This window comes from Macaca mulatta, chromosome 15 (genome assembly GCF_049350105.2).
Source record: "Macaca mulatta isolate MMU2019108-1 chromosome 15, T2T-MMU8v2.0, whole genome shotgun sequence".
NCBI classification, from domain to species: domain Eukaryota; kingdom Metazoa; phylum Chordata; class Mammalia; order Primates; family Cercopithecidae; genus Macaca; species Macaca mulatta.
The window spans coordinates 101317030-101341786 of record NC_133420.1 but is presented as its reverse complement, the minus strand read 5'-3'; the positions used below and the strand labels follow the sequence as shown (position 1 = coordinate 101341786).

At 35.7% G+C, this 24757-nt stretch overlaps 1 protein-coding gene across 2 annotated transcripts in view; it reads right to left on the bottom strand.

Annotated features, from left to right (window-relative positions):
* Positions 1–24757, bottom strand: part of SMC5 (structural maintenance of chromosomes 5) — a 104574-nt gene that overhangs the window by 29092 nt on the left and 50725 nt on the right. For both annotated transcript variants that reach the window (XM_015117868.3, XM_015117869.3), the window contains exons 10-17: positions 24378–24532; positions 19192–19305; positions 9970–10064; positions 9223–9355; positions 6083–6256; positions 5810–5979; positions 1001–1124; positions 476–598 (exon numbers count right to left, since the gene is read on the bottom strand). In XM_015117868.3, coding sequence (XP_014973354.2) covers positions 476–598; positions 1001–1124; positions 5810–5979; positions 6083–6256; positions 9223–9355; positions 9970–10064; positions 19192–19305; positions 24378–24532 — 1088 coding nt within the window. The remainder of the gene's footprint in view (positions 1–475; positions 599–1000; positions 1125–5809; positions 5980–6082; positions 6257–9222; positions 9356–9969; positions 10065–19191; positions 19306–24377; positions 24533–24757) is intronic.

The window sequence follows — 24757 nt, the reverse complement described above, 5'->3', positions numbered from 1 at the left end:
CTCAGGATGGTTAGTGTCAGAACAGTACTGCAGTACACCCGTATGGATACCTTGAAACTTAGTTTTGTTATACGTGTTGTCCATAGGTTTGCTGTTACATTATTCTAGTTGCTCTTCTATTTTTGGGAAGGGATTCTGGAGATTCAAAAACTATGCCACTGTCACTACCATCTTATTGCCAGCTCTCCTTTAGGTTTTAAGTTAATGTGGTATATCACATGTTCTCCCTTCCACCCAGTATTTCTGTGTTTATCATTTCACAGTTAGATATTAACAAAAGATTAAATTGCTGAAGTTACTCAATCAGTCTTAAGTATTTTAAGTATTGCTTCCTCATCAACATGATGCATTAAATTTGTGAGTTAAATAGAATAAAACAACAAACTATATATTGCTAGTGATGACACATGATACATATTTTCAAACTAGTCTGAGGTTAGAACCTCAAAATAAAAAGTAAAGGCAAACATTTTACCTCTGTAAGACGGAGTTGTGAAGATGCAGCCATATAATCTGATTCTAATTTGTTTTTCTCAGAGATCACTGTAGTATTTTGGAGAATTAAATCTACTTTTTGTATATGCAAAGAAGTACAAATCTAGGAACAAAAACCCCTAAGAGTTAATTTTTATGTTACCTATGTTTTAGAAATAAAAAATAGTTTTGTAAAACAAAATTATAAACCATGAAAAAATAATTTTCCTATTGTGCCTGACATCTCTCTCAAACAGTTCTTATAACAATTTTTTAGAAAGTATTTTCCTTTGTTTTTAAGGGAGTCATCTGGAATAAACACATTTAGCTTAATGAGTGCTTTTATCCTATTTATTACCTCTAAAGAAAATGTCAAGCAACTAAGCAAGCTGAAACTGATCTCTTGCTTATATAACCAAAATGTCAAAAACCTTAATCAAAACCTTCCCTCCCTCTAAAGGTTTTACTATCTTATCTACCCGCTATTTTCTGAAAAAAAATGACTAAAATTAAAACAATACCTTACCTTTATTAGGTTTGTTAATTCAGTAACAAGTTTTGCTTTTTGAACATTTATTTCTTTGATTTTGGTACTTGCTTTTCGCTCTTCCTCTTCAAGGTTGCAAGTATCCTGTTCCATCAGTTTTAAACTGTATGACACATATAATGATGAAGAAATCAGGGTTAAACACAAGCATTGAGCCCAAATTCTTCGGTCTCCCGCAGTTTTCTGGGATATATTTAGCAATACTTTTCAGATATATGAACTGCTAGTTCCTAGATTAAACAATCATTTTGTGTAATCAGTCAGGATTAAAAAATATCTGTTGAGATATATTATGTGCCCCAGCATAGTCCAGGTAATGCCTGTGTTAATTATTTAGGATCTGGAGTCAGAAAGATGGCTTTGTTGCCTCTTTGACATTCACTAATGAGCAGTTTAACTCTGGACAAGTTACTTTTCTGAGCCTCAGTTTCCTCATCTATAAATTATAGATAATAACAGTACTTCCTCCATAGGGCTGTGGTGAAGCTTAAAAAGGTACTACATTGTTTCCTTATGTATGGGGGGGGTAACACATGTAACACACTAAATATAGTGCCTGGCCCATCACTGATCAATCAATACAGGTTGTTTCTGTTGCTATTAATATTGTTTACAAAACAGTCACTTCCCTTAAGGAGCGTAAGTGGGGAGAGTCAATAGCTAAAAAACAGAAACAAAAAATAAAACACAATACAATAATCCTAAAAGTTAATAGTATGCTCTCAATTTTAAGATGAAGAAACTAAGCCTCAGGTAAGTGAAGTAAATTGCCTAAAATCACAGATATTGTGTTAAGATATGTTTGGTACCAAAGTCCATGTTCTTTCCACTACACCATGTTGCCTCCAAGGGAAAAGAACAAAGGATGGAAGCAATAATAAATAAGTTCAGTGGGTGCTGTAGAGAGTGGCCAGAATGGTACAAGGAAGGGTATGTTGGGGAGGGGAGGGAGAAAAGTTGGAATGGGTAGAGCGAAACAAGATTTTGAATAATCATAAAAGTTTGCCAAAAGGAGAGTAGTGTTTAATTAAATTTCATGTAGTAACTGTAGAAAGCCACAATGAATTTTTTTTTTTTTTTTTTTTTGAGATAGGAGTCTTAACTCTGTTGCCTAGGCTGGAGTGCAGTGGCACAATCTCAGCTCACTGAAACTTCCACTTCCCAGCTCAAGTAATTCTCCTGCCTCAGCCTTCCAAGTAACTGGGATCACAGGCGCCCACCACCATGCCTGGATAATTTTTATATTTTTAGTAAAGACAGGGTTTCACCCTGTTGGCCAGGCTGGTCTCAAACTCCTGACCTCAAGTGATCCACCCGCCTGGGCCTCCCAAAGTGCTGGGATTACAGGCGTGAGCCACAGCACCCGGCCTCATAATGAATATTCTTGAATGTGGTAGGAACATGCAAAGAAAATATATTTTACAACAGTCTTTTGGATGAATTAAATAGAGAAGTGACCAGTCAGGTCCACTAACTAGGTCACCACTGCAGTAGTCCAAAGTGAATAGAAGTAGGAGATAGTAGGCTAGTAACAGGTATGAAAAGTCATCTCACTGTGAAAAATCAACATTACTTTATGAGGAGAAAGTTTAGTTTTAGACAATGGGTTCAATACAGCAGTTGCACAGTAAAAGTTGAGCATTTTGCAGAAGATTGAATAGGAATGAAGGAAAGGGTTAAAAGTTTTTAAAAAAAAGGTTTAAAGTTGAAAAAAATTCTGGGAAGCTAGACTAAATAGATATATCTTGCTTTAAACAACCAAGGCACATTACCAATTTTAAAAATAGAAGTTAATGGGCAACTGTTTGCTTTAAAAAAACATAAACAACAAAGAACAAATCTTCCTAATACATTTCAAATATGATTCAATTTTTAAATGTGTTTAGGAATACAAACTACATTAAGTCAAAGTAAAATACCTTATTCAAGATGAGCTGTTACTTATTATTAAAGATTATGTCACTAATATCTACCTTTAGTCTATAGACAAGAAGTCAGAACAACAACAAAAAGCTGTGGGCTGTGTTATGGTAGGATATGGAAAAAACCTTGAAACTGGAAACCATGTGCCTTTTCCCCAGACTTGATACCCTAATAGCTTTTATCCTACCTTATATATTCTGGTTTCTACAAAAGATCTAAAAGTTACAATCGTTCTGAGAATGGGTGACTGGGCTTTCACAACAAGCCAGTAGTTTTCCATTTAGAAAAGACTTTTGGCTGGGTGTGGTGGCTCATGCCTGTAATCCTAGCACTTTGGGAGGCTGAGGTGGGAGGACTGATTGAGGTCTGGCGTTCGAGACCAGCCCCAGCAACATAGCAAGATCCCATCTCTACAAATAAGCTGGGCATAGTGGCGCACACCTGTGGTCCCAGCTACTCAGGAGGCTGAGGCGTGAGGATCGCTTGAGCCCGAGTTCAAAGCTGCAGTGAGCTGTGATCATGCCACTGCACTCCAGCCTGGGTAGCAGAGCAAGACCCTGTCCCAAAAAAAAAAAAAAAAAAAAAGACATTCGACAATACTATATTCATATTTTGCACAGAATTCTGTGACCCATTAAGGCCAAGCAGACATAATTCTAATTGTCACAAGGAAGACTGCAACTAAATGAGATAACCCTCAGGTGTCAAATCTATTCTGTAAAAATCAATATAACCTCTTTCCCTATTACTCTGTTTCAGAACGAGAGAGAAAATAGCCAATTTGACAATTTTTCTGCCTACACCTTCCCCTCCCCTCTCCTACCATTCAGAACTCAATGGACATAGTGTTTTGGATAATCATGTAGGGCGGTGGTTCTCAAAGTGTGGTCCACAGACTCCTGGGGATACCTGAAACTATTTCAGGAGTCTGTGAGTTAAAAACTGTTTTCATGGTAATAACAGGGCATCATTTGCCTTTCTCACCATGCTGACATTTGCACTGATGGTGTAAAAGCAATGGAGAGTAAAAATGCTAGTGTTTTAGAATAAAGGTAAGTCTACCAAAACTAGTGCACCAAAGTATACTAGTTCTTAGATTCTTCACTGCCATGCACTTGAAATTTTTAAAAATGCCAAATTCCCTTAATATTCTTGATGAAGCAGTAAAATTCATAAATTTTATTAAACTTCAAAATCTCAAGTATATATATTTTTAATATTCAATGTCATGACATAGGACGTACATAATATAGTTATCCCCTAGTATCCATCAGAGATTGGTTTCAGGACTCCATAAGGATTCCAAAATCCACAGATGCTTAAGTTCCTTATATAAAATGATGTAGTATTTGCATATGGCCTATGCACACCCTCCCATATATTTTATATTATCTCTAGATTACTTATAATACCTAATACAACATAAATGCTATGTAAATAGTTGTTATATTGTATTGCTTAAGGAAAAATGACAAGAAAAAAGTCTGTACATGTTCCATACAGACATAACCATCCATTTTTGTCACCCTGAATATTTTTCTTTCTTCCCTCCTCCCTGCCCTGCCTAAAGAGATGAGGTCTTGCCATGTTGCCCAGGCTGGTCTCAAACTCCTGGACTCAAGTAATCCTTCCGCCTTGGCCTCACAAACTGTTGGGATTATAAGTATGAGACACTGCACCTGGCCTTCTGAATATTTTTGATCTGTGGTTGGTTGAATCCACGGATGTGGAACCCACGAATATAGAGGGCAGGCTGTACTTATTACACATCTGTAGAATATTCAAAAGTATAAATGTTGTTTCAAGGAAAAGCACTTGTGTGATTAAGTTTGGAGTTATACTAGACACTTTTTTCATGGAATACCATTTTTACTTAAAAAAATGACAAACTATAATTGTTTGGACTTGGCTATTTGGTCATTTTCCTTTTTCCAAAAAGGAATAAAGGGAGCTTGTCATTTCAAGGAAAATAACTGACATTTGTTGCCAATGATAAAGTTCATTTGAAATATCTATGTGACTTGATGAACCAGTATTTTCCAAATGACCAATGCATGCTATAACTAAATCATTCATGAGTAAAAGCGCCATCTAAAGTGCAATGGATTTTAATGTAACAGAGTACGCAAGATCACTGATATGGTTTCAGACTCTACACTGCAATTAAACTTTAATAAACTACACTTTGGCAAGTTTTGATGTAGTATTAAAGAAGAATATCCACAATTATCTGAAGTCTAAAATACTCCTCCCTTTTCCAACTGCATATTTATGGGAAGCTGGATTTCCTTCACATACTTCAACTCAAACATTTCACTACAAACTCAATACAGAATTAAGTAGGGAAAAACCTACTGACTTCAACTAAAGAAATCTGCAAAAATGTTAAACAATGCCACTCTTCTCACTAAATGTATTTTGTCGGGAAAACAGTTATTTTTAATACATTTTTATGTTAACATATAATGGGCTTGTCATTTTTAAAATAAATTACTGTCCCATCTCTACCTAAAAAAATAAATTAATGAATATTTTAAACATTCTCAGTTTTAATTTCTAATATGGTAAATATCAATAAATACAATCCAGGTAAACAAAACCTCTTCAAGGTCCTCATTAATTTTTAAGCATATAAAGGAGTTCAGAGACTGGAATAACAGATCAAAGAACAGAAGAACTTGTAACACTCAACATTCATCTCCTTTTGCCCTATGGACTAAAATTGTATTTTATGTAGTAAGATTAAAGATTAAAGAGAAATTACTACAAAGCGTGCTTGTGGAAATGCTGTTGTTATTACAGTATATAATTAATATTCTCCCATACAGTAATTTGTGCCTCCCCCCTGAACAGGCTAAAAGATACCTTCCTAGTTTGGAACTGATTTTCTGTTCCAGTTGTCTTTTCTTGGTTTTTCTCTCAAGAAGCTCCTTCTTCTTTTGTCTAAGTTCATTGTCTTTGTGCTCCAGATGTTTGCTTGTTTCACGTAAGGCAATCAACCTTGAATCCACTGCTTGCAATTTTCTACTAATTTCCTATAAAATATTTAAAAATTGTTAACATATTTAAAAACCCGTTCCAGTGAAAGTATTAGAAATCCAGTTAATATTTTCTAATATTCGGATCAAATTAACCAACCTTTAGCTGTTCTTCTAAGTGTCTTCTTTGCTCTAGGTCCACAGTGACAGTGAGAAACTGGGCTACTTTTAGAGATGTGTTACTAGAAATAATTTTGTTTGAATAAAAAGAAGTTTTCACCACATACTTTTCTTCTGCTGTATAAATTTGTTTTAATCGGGTTTCTTGTATTACCTATAATGTAAAACAACAATTAGTGCACATCTAATATAAATTATATGTTTTAAAGTACTAAATAATTAGAAATACAGACCAACTGAATTTTGGAGGATCAAAATACAGTAGATATACCTTTTTTTTTTTTTGAGACAGGGTCTCGTTCTGTCACCCAGGCTGGAATGCAGTGGCACGATCTCAGCTTACTCCAGCCTCAACCTCCCAGGCTCAAGTGATCCTCCCACCTCAGTCTCCTGAGTAGCTGGGACTAGAGGCATGTGCCACCACGCCCGGTTAATTAAAAAAAATTTTTGTAGAAATGGAGTTTTTCCATGCTTCCTATGGGGGCTGGTCTTGAATTCCTGCCTCTGAGATTCTCCCGCCGTGGTCTTCCAAAGTGCCGGGATTACAGGTGTGAGCCACTGAGTGTAGCAATTTTTTTTTAACCTATCCAACAAAATTTCAAACAAGGTGGCCCATACAACTAGCAAAGTCAGCTATACTTCTACGCCACTATATGACTCTCCCAAGTAGTTTTGGAGCTTTGTTACATCTAAAGAAGAGATACCAGGAGAGAAGGGTGCTCAGTACATTTAACTATGTTATCTTGGGTAAGTCATTTACTCTCCCTTCCTCTCAGTTATACTGTTCGAAGATACATAATCTTATGTTTAGTTCCTGTGTATTTGAGAATAATCATCAAATGAAACATTTTTCATAGATTTCAAAGCCTTTTCTTATTTTAAAAGTTTTTTTAGAACTTTTCTCTCAAGAATTTATACATGGATTTCATAAACTAAAATATATTATAAATACCATAAGCATACCATTATTTGATCTATTTCTGTATATTTATAGATAGGCTGCTGCAATGCAGAGCATTTTTAGCGGTTGTTTTCAATCTCTAAAAACCTTTAGATACTATTGTAATACTACTGTGGCTTGTTTCCTTCCAGAAGTTTATAGTCTAAGTGAAGAGGTAAGACATATTTAAGCACACTAGGTCAACAGGCGTAAATCCTAAATCCCGACTAATCTGAAATAAAGGGATAGACTGGAAGACTTTAGCGTATCGAAGTCTCCTAAAAATGAGTTTTAAACTGGATTTGAACTGACAGAGTTAGTGAAGGAAGGGCACTTCCCATAAAAGTGACATCTCAAGCTAAATAAGTCAGCAGACAATTTAACCAAAGGGAGAATCTTAGAAATTAATGAGAGAACAATTCCGTAAATAGGGTATACTGTTAGAGAACGTAAAATGTTAAGAGTTAATAATAAAGGAAAACATAAAGAATATATTTTTATTGTATTCTGAGGAAGAGATACAGCCATTATTGCCATTATCTAGCCATTATTGTCTCAAACAGAAGGACTGCAGATATAAAGGTAGTAAATTTCCTCAATAAAGGTTTTCATCTTCTGAAAGATAGCTAAGATAATCTTTACTAGGTGCTTGAAACACTTTCTAACTTGGTTTTCTTGTACATACACATGTCTGAAAAGTATATCATCATAAATCATATACAACATAGAACTGAGGCATTGGGACAATAAGGTATTTGATGTGTTTGAGAATTTAAAAAATACAGTATATAACACCAAAGTGATTAAGATTAATGAAAACACCTGAAAAAGAAATGAGAAGAAAAGAATTTCACTTTTAATATAAATAATATGAATTCCAAAGCTATTTCTCTAGTACAAACAGCAGTGTCAAAGCTCCGTAGGTGACTTAAAATGTTAAAAGCAAAAGTACACGAAAATAACTCAACTTGAAGCAATGTTCAAAAAGGAAAATAAATTTCCAAAAAAAGTAATTGCTCCTTTCTGCCCCAAAGTGAAGTTTAAAAGTCCTTATCAACCTTTTTATTGTCTCTCTGCGTTAGTAAAAAAGTCCTACTAATCTTACTTTCAGAGAGAGCCCCACCTACCTTTAAAACTTTGACAAAAATTGGTTTGGTCTATGCATGTGGTCTTGTCCTCTTTTCTAAACCTCAGTGAATTAATAAAAAAAAAGTAGTATACCCACACAGAGACTTCTACTTTTGGTTTTCACAAGTGATTACCATAATAAGATACAATTCTAACCAAAGGCAGGCAACTTACTGTGACTTGTTTTTGCGAAATGAGTTGGTAATGAGCTCTCATTTTTCTATCTTCTGTTAATGAAGTATAGACAGCCCCCAAATGAATCATCTTAGGAATATTTATATACTGGTTGTTAGAAATTTAAAACATATTTTTAAATAAATTCAATATTATAAGTAGTAGTCAGGTCTATAATTGGTTATTAGATGCTTATAAGCAGTATTAATACAGCAACTTGGTATTAATATTGGAAAAATCTGTTTCAGGAGAGATTTCCTTTCTGTTTCTGCCTGTGATAAAAGTGCATAGGGTTTGGAGTCACGGAGATTGCTTTAAAGAATAAAATTCCAAACAGTACTAGCAGAATACAGAAACTAGGAGTTTCTGTGGCTGTATGTACTAGTCAAACAAATCCTATGAGTGGTCATTCATACGTGAGATAATCTTAATTATAAGTTTTAAGAAAAGGAAGGTTGACCAAAAACAGTTTTATACCCCAGCCTGCCATTCTAAAGTATAATTTGTCTTAAAAATAATCTCACATATAATAATTTAAAAGACTAAACTACTAATACAATGCTTTAACATAGGTTTACCAAGCAAGGCAGAATCAGGTTAGTGTACCAGGTATCTCTTTTCAGGTTTTAACTTTACTGAATTACCCTAAATGTATTAACTATTTATTCTAGTTAACTCCTCATCACTCCTCTCATAATGTATTAGTTAACAGTCAATGTTTTATGTCACATGGAAAATAATACAAAGATAATTTCTGCATGATTAAAAACAACTGACTTACTTAAATTCTGAAACATTTTGCTTGCCTTTAGCTAAGAAGTTTTAACAAAACTACATTTTTGGTACATGATTCAGTACATGATTCACTACTTCCTTACCCGTTCAATTCTTTCTCTGGTCTTTTCAGTTCCTACAGGAACTTCGTGAATATGATACTGACAGCAAAGGTAACTCATTACAGGATCAGGTGCATCAAATAATTCTCTCAAATAAGAGAAAAATCCGTATTGTCTGAAAGGAAAAGTATTGATTAGATTTTTCTTCTTAAAATATCGTTAAAAGAACTGAGAGTTGATAAACCACCAAAAAACAATAAGTAAAACACACATTATTTCAACAATGACACAGGAAAACTCTTTTTTCTTTTTTTTATATTTTAAAAATCACTTATGACCTATTCACTTACCAGAAAAGCTTAAGCTTTTTATGATTACAAACTACTCTTTTTAAATTTCTTCCATTATGTTTAGAATGCTTATTTATATTCCAAGTTAAGATATTTACTTATAATTATTTTATAATTAAAATTTTTTACATTTAGTCCTTTTGGAAATTATTTCTGCATTATGAAGTGATAATTTATCATTTCAGTTTTCCCAATAACTAACCAACTACTTTAGCATCTTTTATTAAATAGTTTAGTATTGTTCTGCAAATTTGAAACATCATATCGCATCACACTCGCTGTGTGCTAACTACATCATGGTCTTATGCCTAAATTTTTCCTTATATTTGACTTAAGAGATCTTAAAAGGAAATAATACAGCTTGTAATAGCTTATTTATGTAATAATAAATGTTGAATAATTCAATATTTAAATAAATCTTAATATTTTCAAGACTTACTTAAGTTCATTTAAAGATCTTGAAGGTGCTTTGTCTGCATATGAACTCTTGGGAGCAATAACAGCATTTACTCTTAATTTTTTGTTGTCACGAACCTGAATATAGGGAAAAGAAAATATTATTTTAATTACCATATATTCTCTACTGAAACGATTTATAGTTACCATATTCCTACTGACATTTGTAGGATGGATAAGAAACTCAAACATGGCATATTAGATGTTAGTATAAATTTTTTTACTGTGATAATACTATAGTTACGTGTTTTTATAAAAAGAGTCCACTTCTTTTAGAGATACATACCAAAATATTTACAGGTGAAATAGAATGTCTGGGACTTACTTCAAAATAATATAGAAGGGAGATAGTTATGCTTACATTATTGGCAGATTATCTTGTATTGGACTAACTTTTCTACAAACAATGATTGTAAACTCTGGCCAAAATCTTAAAAACAATTATTTTAAGGCACTGGAGATGGACAAAAGAAGTTGGAAAGGAGTTGACATCTGAAAGAATAGCACTAGGTGAGATTTGTGTTTATGTGGCTTGTGGCTTGGGGGCATTCCCCAATCTGGAGCATCAGGAGTGGGGAAAGAATTCCGGTAGAAAGCTGCAGTCTTTCTGGCTGGAGGGATCATAGGATGGAAGGATGGAGTTTGGGGTGACTAGAACGACTGTAAACTGAGAGGGTAAATTCTTGGAAGAAGGGAGCTGCAAAGTGAGAAGCCTCAAAATCTGCCTATAAACGCCCATCGATTTTAAATCTTTGGCTGCCTCATGAACTATGAGTGCAAAAATTCCAGGGGATTGGAGGAAAGCAACAAGTGGAAGGCTAAAACTAAAACAACGACGACAACAACAACAATAACAACCACCATCTCCACTGACCGGAGATTTCAGTTGCTGTCCATTGCTTGACAGACAGAGTTTGGAGTTTAAATCCAGCTAAGTTAACTGCCTTCTAGTTTCTTTGGAAGAAGACAATTGAATCCAGTCTCTACAGTGTTATTACCCATGATTCCAGAATATAATAAAAAATTACTGGCCGGGCACAGTAGCTCACACCTGTAACCCCAGCACTTTGGCAGACCGAGGTGGGCAGATCAACTGAGGTCAGGAGTTCAAGATCAGCCTGACCAACACGGTGAAACCCCGTCTCTACTGAAAATATAAAAAAATTAGCTGGGTGTGGTATGGGGCACCTGTAATCTCAGCGACTTGGGAGGGTGAGGCAGGAGAATTGCTTCAACCCAGGAGGCGGCGGTTGCAATGAGCCGAGATCACGCCATTGCACTCCAGCCTGGGCAACAAGAGCGAAACTCTGTCTCAAAACAAAAACAAAAACAAAAAACCCAACTACTAAGCATAAGAATAAAATGCCACCATCGTCAAGAGAAAAAGCAACTAAGAGGAACTGATTCCACAAAGAGCTAGATGTTAGAACTAGCAAAGAAGTTTAACATAGCTATTTTATATACATATATATATATATATACACACACACACACACACACACACACACACACACACACACATGTTCAAGAAAACTATGGTTTATTATCATCAACAGGCGGAGAATCTCAGCAGACAGAATAAAGAGAATTAAATGAAAATTCTAGAACTAAAATATGCAGTAGCTGAAATGAAAAATTCACTGATGGGTTTACTGATGAAAGATCCTAAAACATTAAAAAGATAATATCATGAAAAACTAATATCATGAATAACTTAGATGAATTGGAAAAAAATCCTTAAAAACACAATTTGCCAAATTTAAAGCAAGATAAAAAAAAAAGCTGAAATAGCCTTTACATGTATTAGAGAAACTCAATTTGCTATAAAAATTCTAATGAAGAAAAAGTCTATACTAAGATGTTTTCACTGATAAATTTGATAAAACAGTTAAGGAAGCAATAATACCAAGACTCTGCAGAAAACAGAAGGATGAAACACTTCCCAAGTCATTTTATGATACCAACATAACTCTTATGCCAAACTCTTGACAAAAGCATTACAAAAAAGTCTATAAACCAATATCCCTCAGGAATACAAAAGCAAAAATCCTTTGTAAAATACTGGTAAACAGAATCCAGCAATGTATGAACAGTATACATGACCAAGTGGAGTTTATGCCAGGAATGCCAGACTGATGTAACAGTCAAAAATCAACCAATCTAATTTATCATACTAACAAAATAAAATGTAAAAGCCATATGATCATCTTAGCAGATGCAGGAAACCATCTGACAAAACTTGACATCCATTTATGATAAAAATTCTCAGTAAAACAGGTAGACAAGGGAACTTTCTCAATCTAACAAAGAGCATTTGTGGAAAATCTACAGCAAACCTCATACCTAATGATGAAATATTAAGTGCTTTCCTCCTAAGTCTGGAAACACGTAAGGGTGTCCAATCTTGTCATTTGATATAGTTTGGCTCTGTGTTCCCATCCAAATCTCATTCCAAAGTACAATCCCACATGCTGAGGGAGGGACCTGGTGGGAGGTGATTGGATCATGGGGGCAGTTTCCCCCACGCTATTCTCATGATAGTCAGTTCTCACACAATCTGATGGTTTAAAAGTCTGTTGCAGTTCCCTGCCCACACTCTCTCTCCTGCTGCCATGTAAGATGTGCCTTACTTCTTCGCTTTCCGCCATGATTGTAAGCTTCCTGAGGCCTCCTCAACCATGCAGAACTGTGAGTCAATTAAACCTCTTTTGTTTATAAATTACCCAGTCTCAGGCAGTTCTTTTTTTTTTTTTTTTTTTTTTTTGAGATAGTGTCTTCACTCTGTCACCCAGGCTGGACTGCAGTAGCACAATCTCAGCTCGCTGCAACCTCTGCCTCCCAGGTTCAAGTGATTCTCCTGTCTCAGCCTCTTGCATAGCTGGGATTACAGGTGTCCGCCACCATGCCCGGCTAATACAAGCAGTTCTTTGTAGCAGTGTGAAAATGGACTAATACATCATTTCTCCTCAACACTGTCCTGGAGCTATGAGTAAATGTAATAATGCACAATAAAGAAATAAAAGATTGGGAAAAAAAAGTAAAATGACCTATGTGCAAAAGACAGGACTTTCTACACAGAAAGTCCTATGGACTCTACAAAGCAACCATAGGCATACCTCATTTTATTGTGCTTTGCTTTACTGACCTTCAAAGATATTGCGTTAAAAAACATTTTTTTTTTGGCTGGTCCAATGGTAGTGGGTTATCAGAAGTTATTAACATAGTGTCATTAAAGTTGGTATACAACCCCCACTACTAAATTTGACTGGTTTAAAAACAATTTTTTTTTTTAACACATTCAAGGTTTGCAGCAACCCTATGTCAAAAAAAGTCTATAGTGCCATTTTCCCAATAGGATGTGCTCATCTTGTTGTGTCTCTGTGTCATACTCTGGTAATTCTCCCAACTTTTTTATTATTGTTGTATGTGTTATATAGTGATCTATGATCTTTGATACTGCCATTGTAACTGGAATGCCACATACCACACCTAGGTAAGACAGTGAACTTAATCGATAAATGCTGTGTATGTTCTGACTGTTCCAATGACCATCTGTTCTCCAGTCCCTCTCCCTCTCCTTGGGTCTCCCTATTCCCTGACACACAACATTTCCCTGACTGAAACCAGACCAATTAATAACCCTACAATGGCCTCTAAGTGTTCAAGGGAAAAGAAGAGTCACATGTCTCTCACTTTAAATCAAAAGCTAAAAATAAAGCTTACTGGGGAAGGCATGACAAAAGCTGAGCTAGGCTGAAAGCTAGCCAAGATGTGAACGCAAAGGAAGAGTTCTTGAAGGAAATTAGAAGTGCTACTCCAGTGTACACACAAAAAGAAAGCAAACTTGCCTTATTGCAGATCTGAAGAAAGTTTTAGTGGTCTGAATAGATGATCAAAGCAGTCACAACATCCCTTTAAGCCAAATCCTAATCCAGAGCAAGCCTGAACTCTTTTCAATTATTTGATGGCCGAAAGAGGTGAGAGAAGAAAAGCTTGAAGCTAGCAGAGGTTGGTTCATGACGTTTAAGGGAAGAAGCCATTTCCATAACATAAAAGTGTAAGCTGAAACAGCAAATGCTGATGTAGAAGCTGCAGCAAGTTATCCAGAAGATCTAGCTAAGATCACTGATGAAGGTGGCTACACTAAATGACAGATTTTCAATGTAGAACCAACAGCCTTCCATTGGAAGGGAATGCCATCTAGGACTTTTATAACTAGAGAAAAGAAATCAATGACTGGATTCAAAACTTCAAAGGAAAGCTGACTCTTGCTAGGGATGAATACATCTACTGACTTTTAAGTTGAAGCCAATGCTTATTTAACCATTCCAAAAAATCCTAGGGCCCATTAGAATTATGCTAAATCTACTCTCCCTGTGCTCTATAAGTTGAACAACGAAGCGTGGATGACAGCACATCTATTTACAGCATGGTTTACTGAGTATTTTAAGCCCACTGTTGAGACCTACTCCTCAGAAAAAAAAGACGCCTGTCCAAATATTACTGATCACTGACAATGTACCTAGTCACCCAAGAGGTCTGATGGAGAGGTACATGTAGATTAATGTTGTTTTCATGTCTGCTAACACAATATCCAATCTGCAGCCCATGGATCAAGGAGTAATTATGACTTTCAAGTCTTATTAAGAAACACAATTCACAAGGCTACTTATGGCTGCCACAGATAATGACTCCTCTGATGGATCTGGGCAAAGTAAACAAAAAGCCTTCTAAAAAAGATTCATTGGCCGGGTGCGGTGGCTCACACCTGTAATCCCAGCACTTCGGGAGGCTGAGGTGGGCAGATCACCTGAAGTCAGCAGTTTGAGACCAGCCTGACCAACATGACAAAACCCCATCTCTACTAAAAAATGCAAAAATCAGCTGGGCGTGGTGGCACATACCTGTAATCCCAGCTACTCAGGAAGCTAAGGCAGAATTGCTTGTACCCAGGAGGTGGAGGTGCAGGTGCAGTGAGCCAAGATTGTGCCACTGCACTCCAGCCTGGGCAACAGAGCAAGACCCTGTCTCCAAAAAAAAGAAAAAAAAAATTCATCATTCTAAATGCCATTAAGAACATGTTTGATTCATGGGAGGAGGTCTCAAGATATCAACATTAACAGAAGTTTGAAAGAAACTGATTCCAGCCTTCAGGGATGACTCTGAGAGGTTCAAGACTTCTTTGGAAGAAGTAACAGCAGATGTGGTGGAAACAGCAAGAGAACTAGAATTAGAAGTGAAGCCCAAAGATGTAACTGAATTGCTGCAATCTCAGGATAAAACCTGAATGGAGAAGGAGTAGCTTCTTATGGATGAGCAAAGAAAATGGTTTTTTGAGATGGAAAGTACTTCTGGTGAAGATGCTGGGAACACTGTTGAAATTACAACAAATGATTTAGAATATGTCATAAATTTAGGTGATAAAGTACAGGCAGGGTTTGAAAGGATCAACTCCAATTTTGAAAGAAATTCTAGGCTGGGCGCGGTGGCTCATGCCTGTAATTCCAGCACTTTGGGAGGTCATTCCACTCTAGTCTGCGTGACAGAGGAAGACCCTGTCTCAAAAAAAAAAAAAAAAAAAAAGGAAAAAGAAATTCTGCTATAGGTAAAATTGCTATCGCATGCTACAGAGAGATCTTTTGTGAAAGGAAGAGTTGATCAATGTGGTAAACTTTATTGTTACCTTATTTAAGAAAATGCCACTGCCACTCCAACCTTCAGCAACCACCACCTTAATCAGTCAGCAGCTATCAACATGGAAGCAAAATCCTCCACTACTAACAAGATTAAACTCACTGAAGGCTCAGATGATTGTTAATATTTTTTAGCAAGAAAGTGTTTTTAAAGTATGTACATTTTATAGACATAATGCTATTCACACTTAATAGACATAAATAGTATAAACATAACTTTTATATATACTGGGAAGCCAAAAAGTTTGTTATGACTTGCTTTACAGCAATATTTGCTTTATAAATCTGTTATATCTCTTGTATGTCTGTACTAGAATTTAATGTAAATTCAATAGTGTCACAGGATATAAGGTCAATGTTTAAAAAAATCGATATGTCTACGTACTAGCAATGTACAATTAGAAAATGCATTTTAGAAACCCATTTATGATAGTGTTAAAAAATGTATTTTAAAATTAGACAGTGAAATACACATTTAACAAGAGATGTGTAAAACCTATACAATGAAAAAGAAAAAATGTTGAGAGACATTAATAGAGGCATAGTGGGATGCAGTAATTTCATGGTAGCACAGATTAGCAATTCTTGAACTATTTTCAGAGGATTCTAGGCTTGAACAAAGTACTAAATATATTGACGGTAAGGGGAGCTATGTTTTTCACTAATACAGAAGAGAATTACAAATATGCAAAGGAGAAAGACTAGAAGGTACTCCAAAGTTGGGCTGCAACTGTAAGCAGTAGCGTGAATTCATGGTGCACATATGGTATCTAGTCTCTAGATAAATATGGAAATAAATATAGACATAAGGGTTTGCATGTTAGGACTTAGAAGCAATGAGATACCAGCCGCAATGAAAACACCTAGTATCCAGAGCTCGGTGTCTGAAAGAAAATAGGATTTTTGGTTAAAGGACTGATTATAAGGCCCAAAAGGATACATTCAAGATGCGCCTGTAACATCTTACTATGGCAAAACGAAAGAAATGCTCAAAATACAATGGCAACATATCAAAATGACACAGGAGTCAACCTGAAAATGGTCTCACTGGCCAAATATGGGGCAATTTGAGCATTAAAATAGTAATGAATTGGCCGGGCGTGGTGGTTCACATCTGTAATTCCAGCACTTTGGGAGGCCGAGGCAGGCAGATCACTTGAGGTCAGGAGTTCAAGACCAGCCTGGACAACATGGCGAAACCCCGTCTCCACTAAAAATATAAAGAATTAGCTGGGCATGGTGGTGGATACCTGTAATCCCAGCTACTCGAGATTCTGAGGCAGGATAATTGCTTGAACCTGGGAAGCAGAAGTTGGAGTGAGCCAAGAGCATGCCATTGCACTCCAGCCTGGGCAACAAGAGCAAAACTCCATCTCAAAAAAAAAAAAAAGTAATGAATTAAAATACGTAAAACAATTCTATGAATCTATACTGATACAACAAACAAATAAATGGAAGAGAAGAAAAGTTCTTTCTTATAGGTAGAATGCTAACTAATAAACACAGAAGGAATGACAGCGCTAGAATCACTAATGGCTCTTAAACCTACTAGGTAGGATTTCATGAGGAACAGAATATCTGCAATCTCAAAGTATCTCCACACAAACAATTACAAAGGGAAAAAATAGTGCACACCACCCCACCCGGTTAATTTTTGTATTTGTAACAGAGATGGGATTTCAACACATTGGCCAGGCTGGTCTCGAACTCCTGACCTCAAGTGATCTGTCTGCCTTGGCCTCTAAAAGTGCTGGGATTAGAGGCATAAGCCAACACACCGGGCCTATTATTTGTTTTTAACTTTGTAATGATGTATTTCCTTTTAGAAGATTTTGTTTGAGTAACAAAAAGTGAGGTGACTGAAAGAAAAACAAGAAATAAAACTATAGATAGTACTCAGATTTGGCAAAATTTACGTTGCACATAATAGTATGTAGAAATGGCAAAAATTGTGAAGATGATTTGTAATTTACTGAAGGATGAGAAATGGTACTGTAGTATATACAATTACAGGAGAAGGTCATATAGAATAAATTTCACAATTTAAAATACACACACAAATTATAGGAGAAAGTTCTGATTCTATCTGATAAGCAGCTATGGAAAAGTGTTACAATACAAGAAAAAAGAATCCAGGTCAAATGATCAGGAATCTATATTGTATCATCAACATATGGTTTAAATCCTTAGTGCAGAGGCAGAATGAGTTTTTGACACAAGGAGAAGTAACAGGCTAAGCGGGCCATTTGCAAAATAGAGATCATTTAATTACACCTGACTGCATGCACTTTACAATGTATCATGTCTTAAAAGACATGCAACCCAAGCAACTTGACTTCTCCACTGAGCTCTTTCATCAGATTGCTAAATCACTGGTTAAGCTTAACCACCTCTAACATACACAAATTTTTAACTTTTTGGAGTCTATTTTATAATTTTATACAGCCAACCTTTTTATCCAGTCACCTTTATGTTCACATACCTTGCCACTCCCAAACCAGAAGTAGGGTAATATGATAAAAGCCAAAGCAAGTCAAGACTCTTTCCAAGCACTTGTGTACCAGAGAAACACAGGACCACTTGAGCTGATTCAGAATCCTCTCCTCACTTAGACCAATTAACAAAATTGTTGAAACAAGATATACAAAAAAAATCTAAACTTAAACTTTTCTTTATAAGCCTTTTAAAGAAACAGAAGACATGCAAAAGGAGTAGGAAGTCTTACAGACAACATATAACTAACCATATATATATAAGAATGTCATATATAGCTAACAATATATTATACTTCATGTTATGTGGATTATATAACATTATAATAATGATAAGAGTTAATAACTACTGCTATAAGTACCTTTACATTTATTAACTGACTTAATCCTTACAACCATCTCTTGAAGTAGATAATGTTACCCTTCATTTTATAGACAAGAAAACTGAGGCATAAAACATTTAGGCAATTTGCCCAATCCCAGAATTAGAAGCAATCCCAGAATTCAAATCCTGGTAGCCCAGCTACAAAGTATACATTCTTAACTACTAAGCCTTACTGTCTTTCAGTGGCTTAGATTTTTGGTCAGTGGCCTTTCTCTAGACAGATACAGGGTTCTCATTCTTTTTAAAGAAGTTTTATTTATATTAATAAGCAACATTGTACTGATTTTCCTTTCAAAGTAAAACTAAGTTCATTACATTTTCACAAAAAGGATATCCAAGACCAAAGGTCCATTATGTTTTGTTTTCTTAAAACATGATAGAATTACTCTTCACATTAATTTCAAATGATAATTTCAAAATGTTACAGATGGAATATTATGGGATGGTTTCCTTTTATAAAGCAAATCAATTGACCCACAATGCCATAAATAGGAAAGAAATTAGCAAAACTGATTTTGCATGAGAGTGAACTGGTGGTAAAATTAGCTGTCACATTTTGCTCTAGTGAAGTTAAAACTTCAGTGCTGAAAGGTAAGAGTCAAGTGAATCAAAGTGTTATGTTGGTTAGTACTTGCCTCTTTGAGGAAAACCTCCATATCTTCTTGACTTTCAAATACAAAGGCTCTTAAGTCATTTGATGGAATATGATTTTCAATATATTTGGCATTTTTATTTTCTTTCATATTGATCTAAACAAACAAACAAAAGGTCGAATTTCATGAAACCCAACTGATTATTAAAACATGTTTATATTAAAATTGGATTTAATTAGATTGTAATACTTGAGAAAAGAGAAGATAAAAAAAGAAGTTGGTATCAAAGAGTTATTTTAAAACATCTAATCCATTACTCAGAAACAATTAATACAGTACATGGTTAAACAAAGGCCAAGATTTGAACAGTGCATATTGATTTTGATACTATCTAAGAAATAACTTTAGTTCCTTTCTAGTCAACACATTGAAAATATTTCAAACAGTCTTAGATTGTGACTTGAGTGTAAACATTTCTTATCCTTCCCTACACTTTTCATATTTTCTTAATCAAGAGAACTTCATAGATGGAATAACTGATAGGTACAAAAACACAAAGAACTTTAAACTTTATAAAACTAATGGAAAAAAAAAAAAACCTTGCTATGATTTATTTGTAACTATTACTGCCCTCAAGAGAAACTTGCAGTTTATATCACCGTAACATAATCTTATTGATCTATTTTACTTTTTTCTTCATTTTTTAATTTTTTTGAGACAGAGTCTCTCTCTGTCACCAAGGCTGGAATGCAATGGCGTGATCTCAGCTCACTGAAACCTCTCCCTCCCGGGTTCAAGCAATTCCCGTGCCTTAGCCTCCCGAGTAGCTGGGACTACAGGCATCTGTCACCATGCCCAGCTAATTTTTGTATTTTTAGTAGAGACAGGGTTTAATCATATTGGCCAGGCTGGTCTCAAACTCCTGACCTCAAGTGATTGGCATGCCTTGGCCTCCCAAAGTGCTGGAATTACAGGCGTGAGCCACCGTGCCCGACCTATTGATCTATTTTAAAACCATCAACTGGGTCAGGCGTGGTAGCACTGATAACCCCAACACTTTGGGAGGCCAAGACAGGAGGATAACTAACACTGGAAGCCAGAGTTTGAGACCAGCCCAGGAAACAAAGTGAGACCCTGTCTCTAAAAAAATTAAAAAAAAAAAAAATTAGCCAGGTGTGATGGCTCTACCTGAGAGGCTGAGGTGGGAAGATCGCATAAGCCCAGGAGTTTGAGGTTACAGTGAGGTATGATGGTGACACTGCACTCCATCCTGGGCGACAGAGGGAAGCTGTCTCTAAAAGGTAAAATAAAGTAAAAATGTGAATTAGACAATTCTGCATGTGAGGCTCAATGCTATGGAAGACACTAAGATAGGTTAGGGAAAAAGCTACTTCTGGAAGTACATAATCTATTATTTATTGCAGATGAATAAGTATGTCAAAAGCAGAGCATGATAAAACTCCCATTAAGAGAAGCATATAAATATAAAAAGTACTATCTATGGAATTTTAGAGATCGATTATTTCCAAAACATGGAAATCAGCTTTCTTGAAAAAATAATAAAAGGGGAGGTATTTATGTACTATAATCTATTACAAAGCAAACTAGCTAAGAGTTTGCGCTCTGAGGTCAGACAGATGTCCTTTCAAATCATATGCTTGATCTTGCTCAAGTACTACCTAAATCTCAAAAACTTTCATTACTTTCATCTGTAAGATGGACATAGTAAAACAGTTTACACCTCATAGAACTAAATATGGATTAAGAGATAACATAATTAAAATAATAGTACAGTGCTTGTCACATAAATGTTGGCCAATAGTGCTATTTTAAGTTATACGATATCAATCAGTATAGAAAAATGAGAAAACAGATACACACAAAAATTAAAACCACATGAAAACCATCATCCAGGCATAAACACTATAAACAACGAGCCTATTGTTTCACAATTTCAGGCGGTGGGCGGGAGGTACTAAATTACTTTATTGGAAGAAATGACACAAATAAAAGAAAATGTATGTGGGTGTTTACGATAACTTATAGAAAGGGTAAAAGTAACCCCAAAATGACCACAGAAAGTCATCTTTAAAAAAAAAAAAAAGTTATAGACAAGCCAGCCTAGGACTTAGCTCTCATGATCACATTCTCCCAGATTATATTGGTTTTTTTCTATTTTATTTTGAGACAGGGTCTCACTCTGTGTTGCCCAGGCTGAGTGCAGTGGTGTGATCACAGCTCATTGCAGCCTCGACCTCCCAGGCTCAAGCAATCCTCTCATCTCAGCCTCCTGAGTTGCTAAGACTATAGGTGCATGCCACCACGCCCAGCTAATTTTTATTTTTGTAGAGACAGGGTCTCACTATGTTGCCTAGGCTGGTATCAAACTCTTGGACTCAAGTGGTCCCCCTGCCTCGGCCTCCCAAAATGCTGGAATTATAGGCATGAGCCAACGCTTCTGGCCCCAAGGTATATTTATTAGAAATATTCTGCCACATCAGATTCCAAGGCCCCCAGCTTATATAAACTGGTTTACATGGCAATTCAATTCTTTGATGGAATTTACCTGCTAAGGAAGACTCAAGGAAGTCACATAAATAGGGGTCATTTTGGTCACTGGCCAGTTTGTGTGGTTCCAGTAGTGACTTACTTACACTTTTTTCCAATGTAATACACAGTCTATTGCATTCACAGTTTGGAGGTTTCCCTGATATCCTTAAGGAAGATTTATTTATTTGTTTATTTATTTTTATAAGATGGAGTCTCAGCCTTCACCCAGGCTGGTGTGCAGTGGCGCGATCTTGGGTAACTGCAACCTCCGCCTCCTGGGTTCAAGCTATTCTCCTGCCTCGGCCTCCCAAGTAGCTGGGACTACAGGCACATGCCACCACGCCCAGCTAATTTTTATATTTTTTTCTTGAGACGGAGTCTAGCTGTCACCAGCCTGGATTGCAGTGGCGTGATCTCAGCTCACTGCAACCTCCAACTCCTTGGTTCAAGTGATTCTCCTGCCTCAGTCTCCCGAGTAGCTGGGATTACAGGCATGCACCACCATGCCCTACTAATTTTTGGATTTTTAGTAGAGATGGGGTTTCACCATGTTGGCCAGGATGGTCTCGATCTTCTGACCTCGTGATCCGCCCCTTCAGTCTCTCAAAGTGCTGGGATTATAGGCGTGAGCCACCGTGCCCGACCTATTTTTATATTTTCAGTAGAGATGAGGTTTCACCATGTTAGCCAGGCTGGTCTTGAACTCCTGACCTTAGGTGATCCGCCCACCTCGGCCTCCCAAAGTGTTGGATTACAGGCGTGAGCCATCGTGCCCAGCCCTTAAGGAAGATTTAGACACCTTGTTGGCTCTGCAGGTTCCAGTTTCTTGGGATGTTCCCTCTCTTCATGAGTTCAGTGAATAAAGTATTTGTCAAAGTTCTCCAAAGAATTTCACAGTCATATCATCACAACCAAAGTAGCAAGATACAGATAGGTAGATATAGGAGACGCAGCACTCTGTGATATCTGGTGGTTGATGGCAGCTTTCTGCTTTATGATTTTTTAAACAAAATTTTTCCATACATCCTATTCCATAACCTATTTTATGATCTACTAACATGTCACAAATTTATTTTTATATTAGTAAAAAGAGACCTACAGCAGCATTTTAAGGGCTGCATAGTATTCCATTATAAGGATATAAAGTAATTTATTTAATCAGTATCTTCATAAATTTTCTTTTTTTGCTCCATCATTTTGCTATAACTACTACTGTGAGGAGTTCATATGGAAATCTTTGTACACTTCTCCAATTCTAGATTGGAATTGTTAAAAATAAATCCTAGAAATAGACTGCTAAATAACCATTTATATGACTAAAATTTTAAGTCTGCATATTGCTCACTTGTGTATGTGGTAGTGGCATTTCAACTAGACCTAGAAAAGTGAGTAAACTGCATGGAAGATATGAATGTAGGAAGGTGGCAGGAAAGGTGAAAGGTTAGTTTGAAAAGGGTAAAAAGCAGAATATATCTCTTTATCTCAAAGATTCGAATGTAATTTAAAATGGAAATATATGCCAGCTAGTAATCTGATTTGGTGATATATGCTACTATTAGAAAATCAAATGACAAGAAGAGACAAATCTAATACAGTTCTGAAGTATTATTTTGACACTGGCATTTTAGTAAAAATGTTAACAATTACACCTGCATTATAACTTTCATAAGGGTCAAAATATTTTTTCTTACACTTTCTTTCAATCCTCATCAGACTAATCAAATGTCTGCTATTTTATGTCTGCATCTAAAATAGAAATTATCTTCTTGATCTAGCAAAAATATTCTAATATTCTAATAACACGTGAATAAGAGAGTGTTACGAATATTAACTTTGCTAATTTAAGATATGGTAAAAAATTGAAAACTATATAAAATGATTTTTAATAAAGTATAATACAAACATGAGTTACAGAGAATAGAATTTTTCAAGAATCCTGAAAGGATGTATTCTTTTCTAACGAAAAAAAATTATCTAGCAAAAATAATCCTTATGTAATCTTAGGATAAGCTTTAAGTTTGCTCTAACATATTATCAAAGAATGTTAGTTTTTTACTATTTCATCTTTTTATGTGTGCAAAACTTACTATTTTAAAGAGTCTGGATGGCAATCATCTTAGTAAATCCATGGTCACACTTCACTAGATGATTTATTAAATAGAGCTTCACCTATTCTTGATGACGCACAATCATCAATAAAAGCTATCAAATATTTTATGATATCGATAAAGTACTGGTTTCATTTTCGAAATCCTAAGAACGCCCTTTCTTTGTAGCAGGTGATTTTCTTGCCTATCCTCTTAGATTTCTTCCTTTAATCAACATATTTACAGCAGCTTTCTACCTCTTCAGCAGGTTTTAATCTAATCCCTACTATAATCTAATAACAAGTGCCTAAAGGAACCAGCTAACCATACTAATTTTCTACATGATTCTAGGTCAATAAGTTGCTGGTTTTATACCTCTTTCTAGAAAAAAGCACAGGTTTTATGACAGTTATTACCCTCATTAATCAGGGAACCTTTAAAAAGCTCATGGATGGATTCAGCAGTATGCCAGATGCCACAAGTCAGATCAGGTAAAACCAGGGTAATACTGGGACTAAACATCTTAAAACAAAAATCTATAATGATTACAATAATAAAACAAATACCACCAAGATGAACAAAGTTTCTTACCGTGAGCATTATGGGCTCACAGACTCTTTGTTTAAATTTGTCTCTGTTACTTCTTAGCCATAAAACAGCATCATACGTATCACGGAATCTCTGTCTTAGCTTATCTTCCTTCTGATTCATAAGATTGTCAAAACGTACAATATGATCGTCCACACCTAAAATTGTAAAACAAAACAAAGTCTTGTTTCTCTGAAAATTTTAATTAGTGGAATAATCTAATAATAATACAAAAGAATACCCTAGATCTAAAGGTTACAAACACCATTCAGCAAGTACTTCATATAGTGGAAAAGATGTGACCTGAACAAATCATTCTATAATGTCCAAAAACCTGGGAAAACACAAAATCCTGAAACTATCAAATATAAAAAACAGGTAAC